The following is a 19927-nucleotide window of genomic DNA, read 5'->3' on the forward strand; positions in this document are numbered from 1 at the left end:
TGTAGTTCTTATGTTGAAAACCAAAAAGAAAACTAACCAACTTTCATAAAGAGAAGTTTGATTAATTTAATACTAATGTTTCCTAATCTCCTGCTCTTCTGAGAATTACTTTTAACAGGATATTGATTCTGTTTACAAAAAAAGAACCAGTTTATTAATATAAAATTGGAATTGTGCCCAGATGGAAATATGTACTGCCTTGCAGCTATCTGTCTTGTGCTGGAGCTGAATGCTGAGGTTCACCCACCATCCTCAGGCAGTATCTGACTTTACAGTAAAGGACTTTGGGGACTTTATTTAATTTTTTTTTTCTTCCTATATATCCTTAGTAGATTTTCCATAGAGATTACATGACTGATACCTGCTGAAGGTGTTGTCCGGTGCAAGTTGAAGTGTCTAGGTTTTCAGCAGCAGATCCCAAACTCTAATCCTGACATTTCTAACGTGGAAATCAGCCTAAGCTTTATCACTGGTCTCAATCCAGATAGAGGTATGCCTCTAGGAGAGATTTGTAGGCACCATTTGTACAATCTGCATTATTTATTTGCAAATGTAATTGTTCAGTGCCTAATTTCTCAGTCACTTTATTTTGCATTTTATTAAATTTCTAGGTCCAAACTTATCTCATGTGTGGATGAATGGTTAGTCTGTGAGACGTTTGTGTTTTTTTTTTTTCCAGAGGAAGCTTCATACCTCCGAAAAATATAGTCATGCAAATGTGGAGTGGTATGCTTGTATGGAACAAAAACACAGCTTCGTTCCCCTCTGGTATCTGAGGGTTTTTAAAAAATATATATTTTTATTGTCTCTCTTTTGCCTTAACGAGTTGACCACTTTAGGAGCTTAGCACAGAAATTTGGTTGGAAGAGGAAACTGGTGGTGGAGGAAGGTGCTTTGTTAATCCAGTCTGGTGTAGGCAGTTTCAGTGACCATACCTAAATATCTTTGCAGTTTGAGACCAGAACCAGTTCAGATGTCACACTGCTGGTTTTGCTGGAGCAGGGAATTGAACCTGCATTTTGTACAGCAGGCATACCACCACCCTAACACACTTACTTGGTTTCTCTCTGTCAGCTGGCCTTCAAATACAATGGTACTGCATTTAGAAATGCACCTATGCCCACAAGAAAAATAAATACTAGATTGTAACTAATGTATATTGTAAACAAGGGAGAGCAAATTGCAGCTGCTGGGATGTGGCTGAATTCAGCTCTATTGGCTGGAGTTTAATTTGGGGAAAAATTTGTCATAAATATGATTAAAGAATATAATAGAGAATCTAATATTTGGTAAATGACTGGTCGTGTACAAAAGCCTCTCAGTCTTCCACTCTCACAGATCATTTAAACTCCATCATTCATTGGGGTTTTAAAACTGCTTTGAGTATATATAAAAGGGGCTGTTGGCTAGAGGTGAGTGGGCAGCCCTCCTCTTGAGCTGGAACAGCCTCTGGTTTAAAATCCCTAATTCATTGCTCTTCCCGTTGGAAACTTGAAGACCTGAGTCTGTGAGCTAAATCCGTGTAGGGAATTTAGGTCTTACACTGGGCAGTGCTGCAATGCCTTGAGGTTAAGGATCCACAGCAGGTTAGGTGCTGAGGTGGCTGCACAGGTTAGATGGCTGAGCAGGGGATCTGTAACCAAGCAGGAAAACTCAATAAAATTGTGAAAAGCTCACTGGAGAACAGTAGGTAGTAGCTCTTCATTATCATAGCTTTTTCTTTTTTTTTTTTCTTTTTTTTTTCTTTTTTTTCCCTAGAACACGGAATGTGGAAGCTGTAGCTGTAGTGCCCTGACCTGCTCAGTGGATGAATCTACCTCCTGCAACATCCAAAGGTACACCCCAGACAGTGAACAGCACACCTACCAGTGACGAAAGGCTTTCTCTGAGCCTCCTGTTAAAAAGTTTTTCTCTGCAAATTGCTGGTAGATGGTCAGTAGGCTAGGGAGAGAGGGATCCTATGGCTGTGGCTGAGGGATTGGGGCATTTGCCTGGGACAGTGGGAGTGAGCTTCCAGCTCTGCTCCAGCAGCACGGCATTGTGCATCAGCACAGCTGGAAAACAGGCTGCTGGGCACATTGGGCAGGTGAATCCTGGGCAGCGTGGTGACTAACTAGAGGTGGATTTGGGGAAAAGCAAGGCACAGAACTGAGCAGCAGCAGATGCAACCTAATCTTTATTTCTTGGCTGGCACTGCTGCTCAGCGGTCTCCTGGATGACTCAGTTACCCGGTGAAATCAGCCTGCTGAATCCCAAGGAAAAAAGCTGCTTTTATGACACAGGGAGGCTCTTCCCTGGTAATCTGTTCACAAGGTAGAACATTAACCCGCTGCAAATCATCCTCCTATAACATAAATGCCATCTTCCTTAGTGTTCAAAGTGTGGATTTTACACAGTGAAAACCGGGAATTCTCACAGAATAAAAATGTTCTTATTTCAGAGCATTAATTGAGTTACAGGTTGAGAACCTCACTGCAAGCATGCGGGGTTTGCTTTCTGTACTTTGTTGGTTATAAATCCTTTCATAGCAGTTGAAGATGACCTATTTTTGTAGTGTTTCAGGTCAGATTTGAATCTAAAAAATGTACCATTCTTCTTGTCAAATGAAAGAGACCTTCCTCCTGTTTTAAAAAAGGTAGCTATTTCTATGCATATAACCCGCGGTCTGCTGCTTTCATTACAAACAGAAGCAATCTGTGATGTTATGTCTCATAGATCATACGCAGGTAGAGCATAGGCAAAACTAATCCAAGTCTCCTCACCTCTAATATCTCAGTCCAGCTCTGTTTTGTAAGGTGATTTGAGGACTTAATTTCAACAAAAGGTTCTTAATTTCGTGTTTTTAAACATGTAGAAGTCACACATGAGAAAAACATGACTGGCTGGTAGCTGTGTCACTGCACACATGCTCAAAACACTGCCTCAGCTCAGAAAAGCAGGCAGTTTGGGTTTTTAAAAGGTTGGCATAATTCTAAATCAACAGAGTTTGCCTGAACACACAGAAAAAAATGCCAGTGCAGACACAGAAGACGGGTTCTCCAAAGCAGTTGTGTGAATTTGGAACCTAATTTCCAATAATGCAAATTTTGAATAAATGGCATGAGGAGAGGCCTCATTTCCTTTGACTTGGCAGGAGCCCTTCAATGTAATCATAACGGTGGTCTTAAAAACATGTGAAACAGTGGCCTCAAGAAATCTGAGGGTTTTGATGGTGCAGGAATGTGCCGAGTTGGTTTGCAAATCATACAATAATTTAGGCTGCAGTGGCCTGGCGAGCTTTCATTTAACACAGATTAAAAATAAAAATTCAAATTACCGTGTACGAGTATAAAGTATCTGTCATCACAGTGATGTATGAATGTTAATTAAGCTTAGATTTAAGAACAAGCAGCACCTTTTCTGGAACCAGGGCCCATATTCACAGCAGCCTATTGTTAATTAGTCTTAAAGACACCACCGGCTGTTACTGTGGGGTATTGAGGTTCTGTGAGCAGCTCTGGGACATGTTAGGGTGTCAGGTAGTTACTGCATTTATACCACAAATAAAGAACTCCTGTCAGCAGAAATAGGAGCTGTTAGAAAATCAAAATGTCTCTGTACTTGGTGTCATGGGTTGTTATCTTCTAAAGATAATAATGTAAATATGTTATCAACAGTTTTCACTCCAGTAGATTTTATTTCGTTTCTGCTACGATTGCAGTTTTGTGGACTGCATTTCGACTTACACTTTTTATTCCCCTGACCCTTTTATCTTCATTAACATAGTTTTCAGTTTTAAATATTAGCAATTTCTTGTGGTTCTAATTAATCCTGGCTGTGCTGAGTTTCTTTTCCTTACTGCATTTTTTGCTTACACACAGACTTCTGCCTCCTAACCGTATCTAGCCTTAACAAAGCGTTTTGGTGCCTCTGCTACCAAGTTCACTCTTGCCTTGAATGCCTTACCCTTTGCAGAGTCGTGTTGGGAGCAGGTTTCTGCTGTGTCACCCACTGCCTGTTCAGCACACGGGCTTCCTGACAAGCTCTTCCTTGTTTCCTTGGGGGTTTTTCATTATGACTGTGCAGAAGAGCTGCTGGCATCACTGCCACTGTGCGTTAATTTTTTCATTTCAGTCCCTTTGCAGTGGAACTCCTTGGTGTTTGTGGGTTCTCTTCTGCAGTGTTTTAAATATCTTTTTTTTTTTTTTCTTTTAACTTGTGTAGCTCCTGTTAGAGGAGGTGTGCTTTCCAACAAGAGCCCCTTCTCTGTGACCTAGAGCCTGTCTCGCAGCCTGCCTGCAGCACGGCCACTGGGCGGTGGACGTTGGAATCTTTTTGGTTTTGAAGGGATTTGCATAGTGCACGAAAATTAATGCAGTCTACTGCTGAATGTTTTTGCACTTTTTTTTAGTAATTACATATTATTATAGTGCTATTTAAATACAACCTGACTAAAGCTTTTATTAGTACTTTACTACTTAATTAACAACTATTGCTGAAAACAGTCCCTGTACTAAGATTTATTCCCACTTAAGCATCCATCCTGATGAAATCTGTCTCCCCATTTGAAGGAATATTTGACATTCTGTGGGATGTTTTTTCTTGGCTGTTTCTTGAAAGTGAGCCACTTATTTAGTGCTGGGTATCTGAAATTATTTAAAACACTCTGTGCTTATGCTTTCTGCATAAAAATTGCAGAGACATATAAATAAAATTCTCAACAATAATTCACATCCTTATCTGGGTGAAGAGCCTGTGTACAATGTTTCCAAGTTGTAAAGTGGTCAGATACTTCTGCTGCTAAAGCAGTAATTGCATCTCACTTGTGGTGCCACCTCTTGTGCCGTTTCGTTGGGTCTGTTACTGCCCTACCTCGCTCAGTGGGTTGCAAAGATTGTGACCTGGTATAAACTGTAAATGTTATTTCCCACAATGATGCATGTACACAAATGAATTTGGGTATAGAAGTGGAGGAACAGGCAAATCATGGTCTGTTTGTAACTGGTAATTTTTTTAAGACTTTTATTTTTGGTGGAGGAGTGCCGGGTGTATGGAGCAGTGCTCCGGAGCTCCGTAGGATTCCTGGGAAGTAGTGCTGGGGTGATGCTGGAAGATTTCTTAGAGCTTTCAGCACACAGGAAAGATGTGTCATGATTTCCTTCCATAAACTGCAAGCGTAATACTGCAAGCTGACAATCTTTTACATTCCTCTTCGCTTATGAATTTCAGAGGGAGGAATTTACCATCGTACCCAGGAAATTTGCTTTCAGAACTGGAGTTCTGCTGAACCCGATTCTGTTTTCACACTTGTGTAAGCCAAGCGGGAGCCAGGACGGGATCGCTCACAGTAACTGATGCTGGTTTCCCACCAGAGTTGTTCTTTGGTCGTACTTCTGTATTTCCAGTCCCGTTCTGTATTTCTGTGAGGTGCTGGTGCAAGGGGATGCCGTGTTTGCAGAGATAACCACCTTGGTGCTGTGCGCCTCAGAGGAAGGCTGCCGTCTTCAAGTGTCCTAGGTTTTTATCCACTGGCTGAGCTCACGGTCAGCTCAAATGTATCTCTGGTGCAGATTTGGCTGTCTCATCTGCAGCTTCTGCTACGGCTGCTACTGCTTGTAGAAGGGACAGGGCTGAGGTCTGGGGTAAAAATCCTTTCAGCCCCTCCAGCAGGGTTTGGCAGGGCTGATCTCCTAATGCCATAGGCGATGATGGTCTCTAAACTTTGGGCTTAGGCTTTACAAGGGCTGATAGATGGGAGAAAAATTCTGTCATACAGTGGCGTGAGGCACGGCCCAGGTAGCTGTTCCCAGCCTTTAGCTGGAAGCCCTATCTGTGCATTAATGGGGTAGCTGGAAGGATAATTACCCTTAGCTAACACTCTGAAGGCAATAACTAGAGGTTTTTGTTCCCCCCCTTTCCCTCCCCTCCTCCACAGGTGTCCACTGTGGTTTATACACCTGCGAAGAGTGAGTAAGAAAGTCGGTATAAAATGCTGCCATTCTGGTTTGGCCGTGTTTAACAGCCTTGTAAATGAGCGTTGAGATTGTCAGGTGGAGGATCGGGTCCTCTTTCAAGTCTTTTTAATTTTTTTTAATCCTCAATCTTTTTATCCTTTTTTTTTTTTTTTCCTATCCTGAATAGAAAATGAAGGGTGATCTTGCAAAGCGATGCTTCAGTGGGGAATTTCTTAAGAGGGATTAGTTTAAAAATGATTTAGGAAATCTCCTGATTTCATCAAACACTCCACCAGAATACTGTGAAGCCAAGCAGCATGCACAGATATTCCTTTGGGAATATGACAGATCAGTTGAACTGTGGTTTTGGTAGGAAAATGGACTCCTTCTTCTGTCTGTGCAAGTATTTAGTTGTATAGATTGTAATGCCCTCATGAAACCCTTCCGAACTCGGCCTTGGAGGGTTGTCAGTGGGAGTTTTGTCAGAGGAAGGATTGTAGGGCTGGACCGATGCGTGTTCATGAACCTCTTTTCTATCAGTTTGCTGATTACTGTTTTCTTAAGCACTTCTCCTGCATTAACATCCGAGAGCCTCTGTAAGTCGGAGGAATATTGAGATGTTTTCCTCTACTAGAGGAGAGTAAAATCCATTATTTTTTTTTTCTTTTTATAGGGTGTTTTCGTTCTGTTCGTAAGAAAAGTGTTGTCTGGAGTGAGGGTTAAATGCATTCCTGACACCTGATTCCCTGCCCTGGCTGCTGACTCACCAGGCGCTTGGCACGGGGCCACCGCGGATGTGCCGGGTGTTCACTGGGTGCTCAGATCACACATGGAGAGCTGTCGGATCTTCTTGTGCCTAACTGAAATGGCTAGGAAAAGCTCTAGCCCTTCACATTAGCTGTTTTGCAGCCTATTTCCTCCTGGTTTGCTTTTTAGCCTTTCAGGAGATTGTAGCATAAGCGGCTTTATTTTAGGAAATTCTACGTAGCGAGGACCTGTGTCTGTTCTAGCTGCTGACAGCCACGTCTGGAAGATGAATCTTACCAGTGTGTGTGGAGGAATTTCTTTCCAATAGGCATCACATTAGCATACAGGAAAATACGTCTATCTTTTATCCTGTTACATGCAAGCGCATGAAAAAGAAAAGGTCCTGTTTTTCCGGTCTGGCTAATCCAGGCACAGCGTGGTGCTGGAGACAGCGTGGATGTGCTGATCGCCTTGTCCATTGCTGGTTTTGGATGAGCCTGGCCACTGGCGTAAGAAACGTAGAGGTTGCTTTATAGTTAGAGACTTACATTTCTCTGGATGTCATTCCAGGAGCAGCCGTGCACAGAGGAGTGATGCAAGGTCACTGTGGCAGGAAATCCCACAGAGGGCTGGACCACTGATATTATTAAGGCTTGTTTTAAGAAATAAAGGGAGGATTAGGGTCGAGCAGTTGCTGACTCCCTACCCCACACAGCAAGCAGTGGGCATGCCGCTGCCTATCAGCAAAGCCGTGCTCATTTGACCCCTACCCCTGGAACAGCGGGGAGTCCCTTGGCAGCACGGCTGGCTGCAGGTTCGAGTGGTTGCTCATTATGAGCCTAATGGCAAAAAGTGGCCTTGGAGGGAATTGTGTGCCGGAGTCTGAGCCCCTGACAAACAGCTCACTGCAGCTGCATACAAAACAAACAAATGAGAGGCTAAGATAATGCAGATCTTGAATAATTAGGCACGGGAAGAGTTTTATGTGAAAGCCTTTATCCGTTTAAAGAGCCTCTTGTACAAGATGAATACCCTAGGGCCTGGTAGGCAGCGCAGGTAATCACTAACCAAAAGGCTGGCAGGGCGGCTGTATGAAAATGCTGATCTTTTTGGAGTGACAGAAATTGTAGCACTTATTTACAGACGCATCAGAAACACGTTTCTGGATGACTGTACGTAGCTTACTTCTAGATAATAGTAATTAACTTAATCCTAACAAGTCCAGATTGCTGCTTACTGTTTAAATCATTTTTCATTATAGAACCTCTAATGTCACATGCAGCTTTTTATCTCATGCCTTAGGAGGCAGTGGTAGTTCAACAGCCCGTTTTCCAAACATGACCCTTAATTACAAAGAGCATTTTCATTTTATAGTTGTGCACTGACATAGTTCTATGACCGATGAATGACATGAGTTATATAGTCATCCAGAATTTAAATTAATAAATGTGACTGAAAAATTGAAGGAGGTTAAAGCATAGTAGAGTACCTCTTCCTACTAACAAGAATCAGTGATAAAATTGAAAATGTTTAACTTCATTAAAAATTTCTTAGCCAATGGTGTTAAATTTTGATGAAAAGATGTGGAGTTCTGCCTCATGTGCCACATTATTTTTCAAGGAAGATGACTCGCAGATATTCCCAGCACTGTTATGGTGAAGGAGTTGGCAGGAGCGTCTGTCAGCCACTAGGCTTGAGCTAGAAGTAACTGAAGTTGGAAGGAGGATCTCCACTGATGTTGGTGGATTTTGATTTAGATCACTTCCTGGCACTGGAACAAATCAGTAGTTCAAGGAAAAGCAATCTACTTAAGCCGAGCAGTTTTTAAGTTACTCCTGCATTACTGGCTGCTGCTGTATCTGGTTTGTGTACTGTGGGAATTGTGTTGTAGGGGCTACAGGTTTCCAATGGGGTCCTTACACGCCGTTTTTACTGGGAATGGGACATGAGGTCACACAGATGGTGCTGTGTCTGTCCCCACAGACACATGGCCTCTCCTTGTGGAAGGAGGATGATTGCTTATTAGATGGAAATTCCCAGAAGGACAGGTGAAAATGTAATTGCCAGGATTGCTCCCGACTCATTAAGCAGCATTACTGTTTTTGCATCAAGTTAGATAAAGATGGCATTCTGTAAATTTTTCAAAATAAATTAGGGTCACTTTCCAATACCCGATAGCCTAAGGTTATATATGTGTTTAAATGTTCCTGTGGAACCAGCCTGCAGCAGAAATCTAGGCCAGTATAAACTGGTAGAGACTTTATGCAAAGTCTCCATTGCTTCTTGTGCATTTCTGGTCGCTGCTTTGTGCTCTGTGTTGTCATTTATTCCCTACTAAACAATAAATGTTTCCTTTTTTTCTGAAATGAAAATTCTTTTCTTTCTCCCATAGCACTTCTTGACAGTTCCAGGTGAAAATTACCATGTCAGGCCAAATGGACTTAATAATTGGTATCCAGCAAAGCTCTGAAGGGCTCTATTTTTACTGTACCTCTGTAATGAGCAAATTTTGTAAAACTGAGGAGAGTATAAATTAAGGCAAAGTGTTACTAGCACAATTTAAATAGTTTGAATTCTAGCCCAGGTTGTTACTCTGGTTTTCTTAGTAAGTTGAAACTCTCCATGCTATGACAGTAGGTTGTTTTTATGGAAAAATCAGACAGAGGAGTCATAAACAGATGCATCCCATGTTATTAAATTGTATGATCTTCAGGTCTTCTTACATGAAAAATAGGGCACCAGGGAGAGGTGAATTTCACCCTTTGACTTTCTCCTCCTCGACCAAACATCCTTCAAGATCAGCCCCTGAGACTTGATTTGCTTTCAGTGCCCCCCGCCTTTAAAATGGCATTCTCTGCTTTTCTGATGTGCTGTCACTTGCTGATTCAAATCCTCTCCTTGTGCTTTCCACATGCAGTATTGTTCCTGTTAGAACCCAAAATGAGAAAGGGCGTATTGGAGTTTATGTCGTGTTTTGGCCTGTTTGAGTACTTTCAAGATCTTAAAGCAAGTAGGATGGCTGCCTGCCTGCTCTTTTCTATGTGCAATTCATAAACTAGTCTGTTGTCTAATTAGTGCTGCAGTCCTCTTTAAATACACCAACTTACTGGGTTCCTCTTCTGTCGGTAGACGAATTTACAGCCACAAGGACCAACACTTACTTTGCTAATTAAAAACTGAATTTGTAATATTTAAGTAGATTTTTAATGTTAAAGATTTTTTGCTTTCTATTAAAATGATCTATTTAAAAATAAAATGACGGCATTCGATATTAAGATCAAACCTTACCAATAAAATGGTTAGCTAAGGAAGGTGTCATAACTCCTTCAGCATGTGCACATCGCTTACAGTCAAGTGTAAACTCGAATTAATTCATGACAAGAGTCATTATAATAAATAATTGGATTTGTTGATGGTGAAGCAAGACTAAATTACCTAACCCTCTGCTCTAAATAGCTGACCACAGTTTTTACTAACAGTGTCTGTCGTGTTAGAGCTAGCCACGTAATTGTTAGAACATAGTTGTTGTCCTTTGAGTCAAGTGGATGGCATTGTTTCAGCTCTTGCTGTACAGGCGGTTTGGATAACTCTGTCTCCCTGTACAAATACCCTTCCTTCTCTGCCCCAGGACAAGTTTCTTAGCTACTCTTCCAGTCATGGGCAGTACATGATTGGAAACAGCACTCAAGGATGCTTAAAGCCAAATAAAAGGGGTTCTGGCTGAATTCAGACCTCCTTGGCAGACAGCACTTCAAATGCAAATTCCCTCCTGTGGGGCCAGAAGTCTGTATGCAGTAGGTGGTTCTGAGCTCTAGGTGCCACGTACATGTCAATAGTGGAACCGATAGTGCTGTAGAAGGTGTCCTAAAAATACAGTTATAAGACAGTCCTCGGTGGTTTTCTTGGATTTGATCATGAAATGGTAAGAGTGATCATTATGAATAGTTTCTGGGAATTCTTATTGAAGCACTTTATACTGCCTTCTTTTTTTTTTTTTTTTGCCATAAAAATAGCTTTAAATTTAATTTCTCTTTTAAAAAGCTTGTTGTATGCTTACTTTCTTGAAAAGGTAAGAGCCTGTGACTAGCTTTATTGTATATAATACAATATAATATGTAATGGTTGAGTCTGTGGCTACTACTTATCACATTCAATCTGATTACATAAAGCTGGAAATCACTGCAGTGAAATGAAGTTTCAATGTTTTTATTCAAAGCAGCTTCTCACAATGTATAAATACTGCATATTAACACACATGAAAAATACAACTTCTAAGGCACCCAGAAATGTGTCCATACACTAGTTACAGGACCATCAACAAATAAATTGTGTACAATTTGATCTAGACAGTCAATATTTGATATATCAGAAGATACAAGTCCCTCAGTACTGTACCAGTTTCAGAAAATATTTACAACACTGTGATATAGGGGTGCCTGTACCCTTATAATATTATAATATGTACTCGTCATTACAAATATTAGAAACTGTTTTAGTCTGTTCCATGGCGTTCTGACAAAATAACTTAAGGGCCTAATTTGCAAAGTTCTACAATTATTAATTACTTGTGCAAGTTCTGAAAATAAATTTACATTGACATAATTTGTGAATTTTTGGTTCTTTGCTTCATCTCAGAGGTTTGGTAATAAGCCTTACCAATAGACATGCCATCCCAGCTGAACGTCACTCCTTTCCCAATAGGTCAGTGGATACATCTTTTCCCCTTACACTCGACGTGGATGAGAATACAGTGTTTGTAGCAGAAAGAGACTATTTGATCTTCAGTACAAATGTCAAAGTAGTTCACTGGCTAAGGAACTAATGCTTTGTTAGAATAATGCAACTCTTTGGTCCTTTGTTTTCATGGAAGGCATAATATTTTTATTCACTAAAAATTGAAATCCCGTCCGTGAGTAAGCAAGCTAGTGAATGACTTTCAGTGTAGTATTTAAAGTAGCAGTAAAGAGATTTAATATGGCTTAAAACATACGGTTAATTGGGCAGACACAGATAACACATCTAGGATAGCGAGTACCCAAATGTACTATGATTAAGATTGTCTATAAGTCTCTTATGTAAACTTCTTTAGTGTCTCCTAACGAGTGGTGGCTTTAGCCAGATTTGACTTTTATAGACCCAGCCACACAAAGCCTGAGATTAAACTACTGTGGTTGGGAGCACAAATGCACAGTTTATATATAACGAAGCCCGTGCTGTCTAGTCTAACTATGTTGTTCAAACAAACAACCCGTATTATCCTTTTCACAAGAAAAACTTAAGGCCCTGTACTCTGATTTGCTAACTTTCTTACAGCAATTATTTGGGGAAGTCCTTAGTACTACATAAGAATTATGTAGCTTTAAAGATTTCTTGTACCTAATGGTAAGGCTTATTCACAAATGCAATACATTTATAAATTACATTTAAAACTGTAAATGCTGGCAAAATAATTAAAAACAAAATAACAAAACAAAACAAACCCCAAACAAAATGGTCTGTTTATCCCTAACATTAAAAGAGCATTTTATTCTAATGAAAAAACTATTGGCACAAAACCATTATATTATAGATTAAAAGAACAGTTAATAGTAGTGAAAAAGATTGCCTAAAACGCATACCCTAACCTACCACAGAAATATAAAAGTTTATATTCTGAAAATATATACTGTATTAAAGTTTGTAAGCTTATTCATTTAAACAGAAATGTACTGAAATAGTAAACTAAGCAACACTTATCTACAGCAAAAATATACATGCAGGACAACACAAAATAAATTGCTTACCTTTAATATCTACAAATGCAAAACTGTAGATTTTTAAAGATTGTACAAAACAATTTACACAAGAATAAAATAACATACTTAACAACAAATTGCATTTATAATCTTAAATACTGTGAATATTAGTAAAGGTACCCAGACTAATATGTACAGTACATTGAAATATCTGAATACCTAGTAAGGACAGGAACACAAGAGAAAATTGACTCTGATCTTTAAATACTGGAAAAGAAGCTTTTGACATTATTATTCTTTTCTTGAAGGGAAAATAGATTCCATGAAAACTAGACTGTAACTGTATAGATATGAATAATTAAAAGTGTTAACTATGGTTAACGCTTGCTTTAATGGAAAAATAATTATAGAAAATGTATTTCAACCATTTCTTTGTCATAAAAAATGCTAAGATACAGACATTTGAAAAATCAGATGAAATGATGCGCTTTAAAGGTCTAATGACTCATGATTCTTTGTTTGAAAATCTCACATAGAAAGCATACCTTCACATTGCTGAGCAATTTTCCCATATTTATCTACAAAAACCAAGCATAGTATCGAAATAAACTTCCTAACATCTTATTAACAATGACTAGGAGATATGGCTCTCTGGACGGGAAGAAAGGAAATAAAGGAAATTGAGGAATCATGGTATTTTCATTGCTTTTTTTTTATGTTTTTAACTTCTGAAGCTATATGCTGGAGGCCTGATTGTGCAAACCCTTGTGCAGGTGAGTGGTTTTCCCTTGCATAACCCCTCTGCTCCGACCGGGAGCGCTGTCCTGGTGCCTCAGCGCTGCCGCAGCTCCGGGGCATTGCTGGCAGCTCGTGGAAATAAGTGAGTATTGATATAAAACGGGTGGGCTGTCTGTCATCTCAGATGGTGCTTGGGAGAGCATTGTGTCAGACACTTCCAAAGGAGTTACCTGTTTTGATAGGATTTCTTGGATATATTCAAACAGGCTGGTTAGAAGGCAGATTTTGTCTTTTAATGAAGAAGTTCCATGAGAACTCCTGCCTTCAGGGTAATCATTTCCTTAAAATTCAGTGGTACAATTAGGCCATAGAAACAGTGCTTCTAATTATTTGTGGAACAAGAAATGTTATAAAGATGTGTTGAGGCTCCTGCTTCTTGTAATCACCTGTTAGCTAACTTTACAAAGGCTTTGTTGAAACTCTTCGTGGAAAGACCGGGAGGGACAAGACCTAACAGCCTCGTTTGCAGAGCGGAAACCATAAGCGACACACTGAGCTCAAGGATGGAGAGCAAGTGCAGGAATTACAAAGCAAAATAAAATGTGCAAAGCTTCTGCTTCAAGAGGCTTTAATTTGGGCGTGCTAAAATGGCAGCTGAAGTCATGGAGCATGCTCGGGTTAGTTCTTTGTGAATTGCCTTGCTGGCAAGGAAGAAAGGAGAGGGATCCAGTGTTCCCAAGTCCATCAGTGCCACTGAGAAGTCCCAGGATCACTTTCTAAAAAAGCAGATTGGGTTTTTGTTGTTCATTGCAGACTGCTTGTATGGATAGCCGTAAGTTGCTGTAGCCAGGTGGTGGGGTGGCCAGATGTGGAGAGCTGGGAGAAGCTGAACAGCACCTCTCCCTCCACTCAGCTCGATACCTAGCACCGTGTATATACACTGCTGGCCCACACCCAAAGGCCTCCAGAGCAGGAATTGTCTCACACCTGAGGAGTCAGGCAACTAGACTAAGGCTCATAAGGATTGGTTTTCAGACTTCAGACCAAAAAGGGATGCCTAAACCTGAAGAACAGTGCGATGCCGAGTGACGGCACCACTCACCCTGTTACTGACATCCGGCTAACAGGAATATCGTAAACGTAAATGAAGCATCTTGTTGGCAAGCCCTTCAGTGCTCCTCGAGAAGGCAGAAAGTGAAGAGAGACTTAGGGGGGACTCACTATTTCAGAATCCACTTTTTTTTTTTTTTTTTTCTCTTAACCTTAGCAGATGAATCAGTTCCATGATTTTTGTATGATTTTACACATAGAGGAGCATGCCCGTGGCTGTTTCTTGCAGTGCCCACAGCATGCTGTGTGTTTTCTGTATACTCTTTCTTTTTTCTACATATTTTGCTGCTAAAAATGTGTTTGCATTCTCGTGTGATACCATTAACTCAATCAAGGGAAGTATGAAAGTAAGATCCGTGATCATTAAACAGCTGAATATGAACACAAAATAAATAAGTTAAATAAATTCAACAAAGAAAAAAAAATCCTAGTAGTTTTTTGTAAACCTAACTTTACATATTATACATATAAATTACCAGATTTTTCCATTACACTGTTAGAACTTAGAAAAAAAATAATTAAAATATTTCAAAAGTGTGGCGTTTGGGTCTACAAAATATTACGTTGACCCAGTTCCTAGCTTGAGCCCTCAGCATCAGCCCAGATGTGTCGCGACAGCAAGAACAAGTTAAGAAGGACAGACAAAATACCTCCTCGCCGATGGTGGGCCTTATTGGGCCTCGGGGGTGCTTCTCAGCACATGGAATGTATACTTCTGTCGGGATGAGTGTGTGAAAGATGCAGCCCTCTGTAGAGATTATGTGCACTGAACAAGCCTGCCTACGTCTCGGTTACACGAAATCAAACCAGCTACAAGCAGCCGTGTAGCTCACAAGGAAATCGACACAACCATATGCAGTAGGGTACACTGTCACAAATTCCTCAACGATGCATTGCCTCTGCTTTTCCAACACAGGTAATGTTTGACTCTGGTCACAACTGGAGCATTTTCTGTTAGGCCAAGACATCAGACTTCGTAAATTTTGTCTTGCAAGTAGCTGAATAACGAATCCAGTCCTTTGGAAGAACTCCACAGCTGTTTTAGCATCTGACACTCTTTCTCGTTCACATCTTCAAGGCCGGATTTCAGGAAGCTCCGCACGAGACACTTGGACTCTTCTAATACCTAAAGCCAAAACATTGCTCAGTATTTTATCCTAAATCTGATAAACTTACTATGGATAATGGTGTGAACAGCATTTTATACTACAGACATTGTTTTCCGATCTAAATAACCCCCTGGGGCACAGAAATCAGAAATGATTTACAGCCATAACCCCACTGGTTGATGGAGGTTTGTGCATTAGTGCCAACGTTTTTAAAGGAATGAGGGGCTCTGAAGGACCTGGGTTTATCTGGGTCTGCCATGCAATATTACTAGAAGGAGGTGAACTCCCTCCTGTTGAAATGAAAATGTTTTCTGTAGAGTAATTAGTAAAGTCTTTAAGGCTATGGAGGATGGAAAGCCAAATGTGGATATCTGCCTTTAACAGTTTTTTCCATGCATCATTTCCGTACCAGAATAGAAATGAAGAGGAAAGGGCTTTTACTGCTGTAAATTTCTTTTCTAATATATAACACAAATATGTATCTCACAAGGAGCCCAACTAGCCAAACAAAACTATAATAATTCTTACACTGCTGAATTTTGGGGACAGAAGATTTAATTTAAACTAATACAGCCCTAATGGTAAAGGAGAGGCAGCCTTGTTGACACCTACATGTTAAGCCCAGTTCCTATCTGGTTTAGGTTTCAACACTGCTATTCCAAAAGAATGTTTCTGTAACTCAGGTAAATGGCATTGACTGTAAAGAGTGGGGCCTGCACATTTTTTTCTCTGTTTGTGAACAGGTATCCAGAGTGAATTTGGATGAACTCCTCACGTGCACTGTTTTTGTGACTTCAGCCTGGTTTGAGGATCTCGGGGAGTAAACCTGGTCTTGGAGGGATTTAACTCTCATCCTAGTCCACAAGTTAGCACTGCTCTTTCCAACAGGTCCCAGGAGATTTCCTTGGCAGCCAGTTGCCATGAAGGAAAGAAAAATTCTCAGTAAGGCCCAGAGGTTTTCCCAACTCATAATGCACATTATATCAGCATGATCAAATGAGCTTATGCTACATTTCCAGAGTTTCATTCTGAATGTCTTCAGTGAGATCTAATCTACACTTCATTTAATTAAAAATCTCCCGTGTCTCTACCTTCTCTTTTACAACAGATCTTTTAAATGAAACTAAGGGATGCCAAGAGAGTTTCAGGCATAGGAAGTATAAAAAGAACCGGTAGCAATTTGCACTTCAGTTAGTGCAGCTTTACTGCAGCCGGTATCATGTTCTTCACTGCATTTTTTAAAACAAGGATGTGCCTGGAATGGGAGTGTAGCTGCCTGGAGGGGAGAACCTTAGAAAGTAAAAATAGGAAAGGATCTTCTTTCAACTTCTATATACACAACAGGGCAGTCATAATACTGTGGCCAGAGTGCATGCAAATGCCCTGTGTCTGAATCCCGCTGCAGTGGATGTTAGCTGGCACTATCCCTCCCTTCAGGTGCTCATATGGGACGTTGTGCGGAGTCAGGAACTATGCAGGTGCACAGGAGAAAGCAGTCAGCGGAAACATAGTGGGCCAGGACAGTGTGAAAGGCAAATAGGTTTTCTTCCTGGCCCTGCAGAGATTTCTCTGTACAGGTGCATTGCTTCAGACTCTCTACATGAAGGAAACCTGTGCTGAAATTCCCTTTCAAAATCTGTGGCAGGGCAGCTCCACACATTGACTAAATGTGGAGATGGGGAAGTGAAAACCCTCCCTGCCCCTGAAAAATGGGAAACTCCACGAGACTGCTAATCCCTATCCCCATTTTCTGTTACTAGTTTCTTCCACGGTTATGGCCGAGGACCTGCTTTCTGACGTGATGAGCCTCGGGAGCACACCTTACCTCTGCAAAGCGTAACTTAGTCACAAAGCAGTTGGAGTCCTTACCACTGCACTGCAGGACGCCATTTCCTTCACGCGCAGCATCACTTCTTGGCTAAACGTTGTTGGCCAAAATACCTGGGACACAAGTCCTCTGCTGCAGGCTTCCTGCGCTGTCAGCTTTCTCCCACAGAACAACATTTCATTTGCCTGTGAAACCAAAAGATTACCTGAGACCTTGGGTCAAATTTCCCTTTTTTTCCCTTAATTTTCCATTATTGCTTTTTTGTTATTTTTTTTCTACACCTGCCTGCTATTTTTCAAGATTAAATTTACAAATGGTTTGCTGTATCTTTCCATACTGCAAAATACTTCAAATGGAGTTCTGGTAGCTATTTAAGGACTGTGCAGGTGGCCAGAAAACAGCATGGGTTTCACATAAGTGAAAAGTGCTGGCATGCACAATGAATCCGTATTGCTGACTTCACGAGAGTAACTGTCGGTGATACAGCGTTACTGTGCCGAGTCATGGAGCAGAGCATGAAATACATTGTGGGGCAAATGCTGCTTTGTTATTCTGGCAAAAACTAAGCAGCCTTACTGGAATTACGAGGGATCTACTTTACAGAAGCAGATACCAGAACCCAGCTCTGTTACTGCGCAGTCCTAATGCAACACAAAGTATTCTGCAGCATCATTCTGCTAATGCATTTCTTCCCTTTTCTACCAAGATCTTGACAATTTTTGCTTTTCAAACTGTGTTCAGTCTTTCTTGCATACAGCCTGTGCAATTTATTGAATTCAGAGATCATTTCGTGAGAAGAAATTGGTAGGCATTAAATGAACTTCCCATGGATTACATTTCCATCTATGACAATTCAGAGAAGCATTTGTTTTCTGTTTTAATTTTTAAGGAGAGAAAGAACAGCATGAATTTTACAAAGGTTCTTCAGCAGTTTTAGGTGGAAAACCTTACCAGTGCAACACCCAGAATTTGTGGGAATGTGTAAGATGAGCAGCCAGCTGGAGTGAGTCGGATTGTTGCATATGGTGTCTGAAACCATGCCTTCTCACTTGCCCAAACGATATCACATAGTGGCAAAATAGAAGCTCCTAACCCAAGAGCAGGGCCGTTGATAGCAACCACAATTGGCTTCTTAAACTGAATAAAAGCTTTTACAAAATCCCTAAAATGAAAAAAATAAAAGAAAGATCTTGAATACAGAAGTAACACTTAGATGAATTCCAGAGATTAAAAGTATTTAATCTGAAAACAAATCAGAACCGCAGATGAACACAATAAATGCCATGGCCCATTTTTATGAGGTCAGAATTGCAAGGTATTTTTTACTTCACACACATAAAATGACTCTCATACTTAGCTATTTAATCATTCAGAGTACCTGGCCTATTAAATACTTTTGCATATGTTGTGTATGAACTGGCTAACTGGAGTGCACTGACTGCTGTGCTTTGGCAGAAAGGTGTGGTTTAGGTCAGTGTTACTTTTGGACCAGTAACTCATGAGTTTGTACATGGTGCTTCTCCGTTTGTTCCAGAATGGCTCGTATGGACTCTGATGGTCTGGTTTGGCCAACTTGATGAACGTATGAAGGACAGGAAGCTCGTAGGTGTAGTGTTGAATATTTGTTTCCAAAAAGGTCACTGCAAGTCCCATCAGTGGATTGTGAGATGGTGAACGCTCATGGCACACCCACTGAAAGAACAAGACACTCAGAGGGGATTCAGAGAGAAACAGAAATGTTCGAGCAGGAAAGAATTTCATGAGAGATCTGTTGGGTCTTCATTGCAACTGATTTAGGCAGAGGCTTAGTGAAATAGATACCCTTGTCCACCTACAACTTTTCAGTTGGGTTTCAGTTCAATGGGAAATAACGGGGAAGTAAATGTGATCTGATTCATCTGGATGAATGAATTGGAACATATTAAATTCCGTGTACTTTAAATAAGTCACCTACCAGGAACTGTGGAAAGACATCTGTTGAGTGGAACAGCCTATACACCAATTAGGAAAAAAAACAGTGTAACTGAGGGCAAATTCTGGGCTCCAGCAGCTCAGTGCACAGCAGGTATATGAAGGCAAACAAGATGCTCAGTTATTTTAGAAAAGAGACGTATATAAATCAAGCTCAGAACAAAAGAGGTTATTCTATTCCAGCCTTGGGTATTTATTAGATCCAGAGTGCATCATTGCAGACTGATTTGAGGAAAGAACATGATTTTTTGTCAAAGGTGCCCTTCAATGAGCTGCAGATTTCTCCCTGAGGTCATGAAGACCGAGACTCGTGCTTCTGGGAGCAGGAGGTGTGCCTCGCAGGTCAGGGTGCTGATTTGGCAAAAAAAGATAAGTATTTTATTGGACTGAAGTGCAAGGACTTTGGCTATATTTTAAATGGAAACAAAGAGTCCGATGACTCTTAAGCATTAAGTGTTCAATAACTGAGTTCTGTTTTTCAGGCCATCTAGTAAGGACTTGTTTTTTGACTTTGAGACTATAGTCATGGGAATAAAATAGAAGATCAGAGAAAACACAAAGTGGGGGAAATAAGGAACACCATATCTAGGTGTTCAAAACAATCTCTAGAGGATGGCAGCGCTATGGAGAGCTGTGGTTCATTTTTGTTTGCAGAAGCAATGCTGTTCCCTTGTCTTGTTATTTCTTGTTTATGGGCTTGAGTAGTGACTGCGGATCATTGCACCTGATTAATGCTGGGGTTTTGAGAACTGTAGT

At 40.7% G+C, this 19927-nt stretch overlaps 1 protein-coding gene across 1 annotated transcript in view; it reads right to left on the minus strand.

The window, feature by feature from the left end:
* Positions 1–10870: 10870 nt before the first annotated feature.
* CDYL2 (chromodomain Y like 2) overlaps positions 10871–19927 on the minus strand; it is a 59293-nt gene continuing 50236 nt past the window's right edge. Inside the window, exons 5-7 of the mRNA XM_027466858.3 lie at positions 18152–18362; positions 17242–17385; positions 10871–15389 (exon numbers count right to left, since the gene is read on the minus strand). Of these exons, the coding sequence (XP_027322659.1) occupies positions 15231–15389; positions 17242–17385; positions 18152–18362 (514 nt within the window). The 3' untranslated portion in view covers positions 10871–15230. The remainder of the gene's footprint in view (positions 15390–17241; positions 17386–18151; positions 18363–19927) is intronic.

This window comes from Anas platyrhynchos, chromosome 12, assembly GCF_047663525.1.
Source record: "Anas platyrhynchos isolate ZD024472 breed Pekin duck chromosome 12, IASCAAS_PekinDuck_T2T, whole genome shotgun sequence".
NCBI classification, from domain to species: Eukaryota; Metazoa; Chordata; class Aves; order Anseriformes; family Anatidae; genus Anas; species Anas platyrhynchos.